General features: G+C 43.9%; 2 protein-coding genes across 2 annotated transcripts in view; one reads left to right on the top strand and one right to left on the bottom strand.

Moving 5' to 3' along the window:
• Positions 1–759: 759 nt before the first annotated feature.
• Positions 760–3,902, top strand: chst2b (carbohydrate (N-acetylglucosamine-6-O) sulfotransferase 2b). Its single transcript, XM_026180750.2, has one exon. It carries the CDS (start codon positions 1,693–1,695, stop codon positions 3,088–3,090), a length of 1,398 nt encoding a protein of 465 aa, XP_026036535.1. The 5' UTR covers positions 760–1,692; the 3' UTR covers positions 3,091–3,902.
• Positions 3,638–6,766, bottom strand: part of LOC113029104 (sodium/hydrogen exchanger 9-like) — a 64,971-nt gene continuing 61,842 nt past the window's right edge. The window contains exon 16 of the mRNA XM_026179722.2: positions 3,638–6,708. Coding sequence (XP_026035507.1) covers positions 6,511–6,708 — 198 coding nt within the window. The 3' untranslated portion in view covers positions 3,638–6,510. The remainder of the gene's footprint in view (positions 6,709–6,766) is intronic.

Here is a 6,766-nt window from a genome sequence, read left to right as displayed (position 1 = left end):
AGAGGGCAGTCTGCACAAAGGTATTTCGCTGTAGACACCCGCATTGGCTGAGAACAAAAATAAAAATGAAGATATATTGAAAGCACACGTTACCGAGAACAGGAAGGAAATACTGTATAGCCAACACAAAGCCTAATATGTCGCACTTCAGAAGGACTCACACCACGCACAGCATCTGAGCAGGGCTTGATGAGAAACAGTATAGTAAAATCACAACGTGGATATTACCCTACATATTTAGAGGTTCCTCGCTGGGGAGGGTCAAGGGACTCGAGCGGTTTCAATTCATTCAGTCTATGCTCTCCCCACCCCGCTTGTTCAAGGTTGTAATCCCGCACAGGCAAGCCTCTTAGGAAAGATGATTTTCAATCTGCAGAGCATGTGTTTCCCTTCATACAACATCATGGCCTTTCCAGTTCCTGGGGAACAGCTGTCAAATGTCCCATTTCAGCTGATTCCACTTGAGAGGAGTGCTTGTCACTGCCGCTGAGTGTTTCTATCACGTCCAATGAAAAATTATTACATCCTCTACAATCATGCTGTAGGCCATCACTCTCAGATCAGTTTAAAATTCAAGAGTTTCTATTTTTGAAAAATTAGATTCGGTGGTATGTGCATAGCTCTTTTGTAATGAAACAGGGTTTTTCTTTGCTGCTTTTAAGACAAACCCCAGGCTACCCTCTTGTGGCTGTCGTGAGGGGGGCTAATACATTTAATCTGAAATATTGATTCTCTCTTGCAGTCACACACGATGAGGAGGACGTGCGTAAAAGGAAAAGTAAAGGCCGGCTTTGGAATACAATCACGGCCTTAACACTTTTATTAAAGAAATAGTAAAAATAGGTTGTATATTGAAAAAACGGAACAAAAAACAAAACAGAAAACTGCTAATCGCTTTTAGATGTGTAGAAACGAGAGGCTAGAGTACGGTTCAGACAATGTGAGGTGGACTTCACCTAAACATAACAACAGCACCACCACCATCCATCCCCCATGCCCTCCTCATCTACCGTTGCTGTGATCTGTCGGAGCCACCATTAACGTGACAGGCTCGCAGCAGGTCCAATGACGTAAGCTGGCTGACGAGCGTCGACTCGTCGCGCTCCAATGCGCTCTCTCGGAGGGCGGGTCTTGGTCCTGCTATTCAGATTGAATCGGCCCAGTTTGTATTAGTTGGACGAGCAGAAGAACGAGACGGAGAAACGTGTAAGAGCCCTAACTGCGGATAAAAGCGTTTCTCTGCTCCATCATGGCAGCTGCGGAGTAATTTAGAGGATCCGGCCCGTCGCGCGGAATCGTGACCGACGCCCGAATCCACCGCATTTCTGAGGATGTTCCAGCTGGTAACTGCGCGAGGATGCTTCCGCTGAACGTGCTCAAACTGGGCGTCTGTTACAATGCTGAAGGCTTCTTGGTTTTTGTTTTGAACGCGGGCCAAACACAGAATCACTGCAAAGCCTGATATGGACAACTTTAACGCTCCTCTCTTCTGCCATTTCTATGACGAACATTGCGCAGTGCAGTGAAAAAGCTATATCGTTTAGTGGCTGTCGAACTGGTGCCGAATACATTACCTAATTCATCTGGGTGTTAATTCCCGGTGCAGCCCATAAACACACTACCGAGCGTGTTGGTGCACAGTCAATGTAAGGAGCTTCGTCCAGCGGTGAGAGCCACTCTCCGAGGGTACAGATGCGAGGCAAACAATATCATCAACCACTGAAGTTGACAGCGCCTTGGGAGAAGGATGCAGGCTTTGGAAGGAAGCTTAAAACATACAGGAATCATACCAAGATAATAGCACAGCCTGGGATCGTGATGAAAGTGCTACGCAGGAAGAGGATTGTGTTATTTATGGCCTATTTGTTACTGCTCGTGCTCACTATGCTTAACTTGGCTAATTATAAATGGACTAAGGAGCCGCAGCAGTGTAATCATCAGATGAGGAGCACCACTTATCAGAGCAGATCTGACATTCGCTTCCTGTACAGACCCTCGCTGGCTAAGAAGAGGCAGCTTATCTATGTGCTGACCACCTGGAGGTCAGGCTCTTCCTTTTTTGGGGAGCTGTTTAATCAAAATGCAGATGTGTTCTTCTTGTATGAGCCAATGTGGCACATCTGGCAGAAACTGTACCCCGGTGATGCCGTGTCATTGCAAGGGGCGGCCAGGGACATGCTTAGCTCCTTATACCGCTGTGATCTGTCTGTTTTCCAACTTTACAACAGCCCGGGAGGTAAGAATTTCACCTCCCTCGGACTGTTTGGGGCCACCCTCAATAAAGTGGTGTGCTCATATCCCCTCTGCTCAGCCTATAGGAAGGAGGTGGTGGGGATGGTGGATGATAAGGTGTGTAAAAAGTGTCCCCCTCAAAGCCTTAGACTGTTGGAGGAAGAGTGCCTGAAATATAGCACCATAGTCATTAAAGGGGTCCGCATATTGGATGTAAATGTGCTGGCCCCGCTCATGGAGGATCCGTCCTTGGATTTGAAGGTGATACACTTGGTTAGAGACCCACGGGCAGTAGCCAACTCCAGGATCAAATCCAGACACGGCCTGATACGGGAGAATTTACAGGTGGTCCGCAGCAGAGACCCCAAACTTCGGCGGATACCTTTCGTGGACCCCGGGCACAAAGCTAACAAGAAGGATGGCTCAGACTACCACTCCATTGGAGCCATGGAGGTGATCTGCGACCGTACCTCCAGGACTTTGAGGACTGCCTTAAATCCACCCAGCTGGCTGAAGGGGAAGTACATGGCCGTACGTTACGAAGACCTGGTCGAAAACCCAGTTAAGACCCTGAGGAGCGTCTACCGCTTTGCCAACCTCACTACCAACCATGACATTGAGATGTTTGCTTTGAACATGACCAGTGGCTCCAGTTCCTCATCTAAGCCATTTATAGTCTCCTCCAGGAATGCCACACAAGCTGCAAGTGCATGGAGAACAGTGCTCAGCATCCAACAGATCAAACAAGTGGAAGACTACTGCCACCACTCCATGTCAGTTCTAGGTTACGAGAGAGTGAGAACAGCCGGGGAGGCCAAGGACTTGAGCAAATCACTACTGACACACTCCAGACTGTGAAAACATCCTCACCACCAAAGACCATTTAATTTAATGTTAATTTTGCATAGAGTGCCATTTCCTTATTTTGTGGAAATAAAGCTTTACTTTAAGTCCATGTTCCTGGATCTACATCGGCCGCATTTGGAATGTACCGTCAGTCGAGCAATTGCAGCTCCGTTGAAAAGGACCACTTCTTTTTTACCGGAACACCAGACGGGACCTTAGACCTCGACACTGCAACGTCTAAGAACAATTGACTCAAAGCTGCAACTTTCAGAGGAAAAAAAGAAGCTACTGTATAATTCATGTATCTTGTTATGATGACACTTCAAAGTGGATGTTTTGGGGATATTTTTTGAATGTTCAAAAGAAAAAAAATCTGTTTTCCAGTCTTCATACTGTCTGTAAAAGTGAAACTAGTTAAAGGAAGGGTTAAAAAATCCAACTGATTAAAAAAGAAGAAAAAAAGAAGTTGACTGCTAATGTTAATATTTGAGACGTGTCAGAGACAATCACTGGATTGGATTCTTGTGCCATAGGTAGAGGTGTGATCAGAACAGCAGTAGTGCTACGGCTAGATTTTACAAAAAGGGGGATGTTTTGATTTGGGTTTTTCTTACATTTTATTATTATTTTTTGTCGTCACATCCTGACAGGATGATATCATACACTGTGGACAATGTCATAGCTCCAGATTTGGAAAAGTCTCTCTGTTGGTGTCAGCAGTCTGCTTGTTCTACCATTTCCAATGTTTACAATTGCTTGCTCTTATAAAAAAAACATCTGGGAATATTGCATTGAGTAAAGTTCATAGTTAACAATACAGTTTATGCATTTGTGTTGAACTCAGTTATTTTAACGCCTACTTGGGGGGGGGAGTGGAAGTGGTTCACAAAATTGGCTGCAGGGAACAACCTGGAAGTTAGCACACCAAAATAAGATGAAGGGTTTAATGCAGAATTGAATGATTCGGTTAAATTCAATGCAGTTTTATTTATTTAGCACCAAATCACAACAGCATTCTCCTCAAGGTGGTTTTATTGTAAGGTAAAGACCCAACAATCAAACGACCCTATATGAACAAACACTTAGAGACCGTGGGAAGGAAAAACACCTTTTAATAGGAAGAAACCTGAAGCAGAATAATAATAAATGTGCTACGTTTATTTTAATTTACAATCAGGATGTATAACAAATTTTGTCTTGAATGAATAAGCTTTATCAAAACTTTATTCAGTGCACACCTTTTGTCACTGTTTGAGAACCACTGTGCTGGAGAGGTGTCATATATTTGTTGCTATTTGCTACATAACCTAAAGGTGCCCTGTGGAGGTTTCTGGCAAGCAAACTGTTTACATTCGGTGTTGCTCACCAGCATGAAGTGTGTGTGTGCGCGCGCGTGTGTGTATATATATATATATCTGTCAGACAGGGTGGAAACAACTGCAAGCCACATTTGAAAAGTTATAAACCGAGTCTGTGTACTTCTCTATTGGTTTAGATTTCCTGCTTTGTTTAGGTTTTTCCTTTTTTGGCAAACTAATGCTAGTAAAGCCTGACGTAAAACAACTACTGAGTAGTACTTAAAACTCCACACGGTATCTTTAAGTGCATGGCTGAAAAACGTTAGTCACAATAGCTGGGGATATTTTAATAGCTGGGTGGAAGAAGTAATTACAGTTACTGTCAACTTCAATTCTGTTGACAACAGCACCTTAGCAAAATTTCCCATTTCAACAGTCACCTGTAAAAGTAACATCCAAACACATTCATTGTGCTAAATGTCTTTTTACACACCTGACTGTAGTTTCAGCCTTTTGCTCGGGATGCAAAAACGTCTAAAAATTGTACTTGAAAGCTCAGTGGCCGGCGACTCCCACAACAACGACAAAGGAGACTTGAGAGAAGCTTCTTCCTCCCATGCGGAAGTAGATCCTGGTGAACATTGAAATTGGATTTACGTACCGTATGGAAACTGACATGTAAAACAAAGTTTGCATCACCTTGAAATGCAAAAGAAGCTTTCTGCATCAAACGGATATGCAACAGAAGCCAACAGATTGTGTTATATAACAGTGATGTGTTGCTTCAAATATTAGCAAATAATAATAATAATGGATTGCATTTATATAGCGCTTTTCGGGGCCCTCAAAGCGCTGTACAATTCCACTATTCATTCACTGTCACATTCACACACTGGTGGAGGCAAGCTACAGTTGTAGCCACAGCTGCCCTGGGACAGACTGACAGAAACGAGGCTGCCATATCGCGCCATCGGCCCCTCTGGCCAAATGACATAAAAACTAGCAATTGTGTTTCAGAAAGTATTTGTTTACTTTGATAGTAAGCTGCAGCTTTAAGAAACAGGCCTAATAATGGTGGAAAGCTGTTAATCATCATCTCTTGCTTGGAAAAAGCTCAGAAATTTAAATTTGAGTGCATACAAAGAGGAACGCAATGTATACTTTAACAGACACATTCCAGAGACGCGCCCATGCATTCACAACATAAAACGAAAAGCCCCCGCTTCAAGGACAATGGCTTTATTAATACACGGCGAACCATCTGCATATTCGTACAGCCTAACCTTCACAAATCGTATTTGTGCAGTAAACAACACCCCTGTTTGACTCAAGGGGGAAAAAGATGGGGCCCTGAGATTTACAGTGATGCACATAGAAAGCAGCAAAGTGCAATCTTTAATTAAAGCAGTTGGAGCGAAACTTCACATGCAAATAATCTTTTTTCCCCCCTGAAAGCTGTTAGTACTTTTAACCATTTGGATACATTCTTGCACAGCAAAGAATGCTAAGGAAGACATGGAGGGAGATGGGGTGGTGGGGGTGGTAATAAATTTAGCAGAATACATTTGAATCAGTTAAAAGGATTGCAGCAGAAAACAGTGCAATAAAAGTTTAATAAGGGGCTGGGGAAGAGCTAAGCAAAGTTGGCAAGAAAATACCATTTCAGCTGATTAAGGGAAATACTGCAGTGTTCAATCACAGAGTACAGTGATGAGTAATTCTCCCTAAAGCTTGAAACTCGGGCATTACGTAACCGTGTATCATGTAGCTGCCGCACTTATAATGAATCTGTGACTTAACATATTACCTTTATTTATTTTTATGACTGCTTTATGACAAAGGTGAAAGGCACACTTAACATTTCTATTTCAGTTTCTAACTTCCCCAGTTTGAGACAAGGACATCATCAGCGTTGCAACAGGAAGAGCGGTGGCCTTTGTAATTGTTTTTCTCCCTTCCTGTGTGACTGTGTGTCTTTGCGTGCATTTCAGCACAGGGGGAGTGCATGACCTTTTGGGAACCATTGAAACTCTAACTCTCAGTCAGCTGTTGGCAGATGTCCTGACCAGTGACCTCCATTCACTGTGGGAGGTGGGGGTTTTGACATCAGGGAGCAATAGCTGATAAGACGAGGTTAGAGCTGAGTACTGGAGCCGCTTGCCTCCCTCGGTTGAGCTGGAGCAGTGCCGAGGCCCAGATCTCCGTCCAGCAGGTCCTCTTGGTGCTCGGATGCAGAATCGCTTTCGGACGATCCCTGCTGGCTCTCCGTTTCCCCCAAATCCAGGGTGTTTTTTCCTGCTTCTATCTCACACAGCTCTTCTTCTTCATCATCCTGAATTGTGAGTGGCAAATAACTCATATGTTCCTCAATATTTCTGGCATGTTGTAAA

The sequence above is a fragment of the Astatotilapia calliptera genome, chromosome 9, assembly GCF_964374335.1.
Source record: "Astatotilapia calliptera chromosome 9, fAstCal68.1, whole genome shotgun sequence".
Lineage (NCBI taxonomy): Eukaryota > Metazoa > Chordata > Actinopteri > Cichliformes > Cichlidae > Astatotilapia > Astatotilapia calliptera.
Note: the sequence above shows the minus strand (reverse complement) of the source record. Positions and strands in the feature narration are given on the sequence as shown.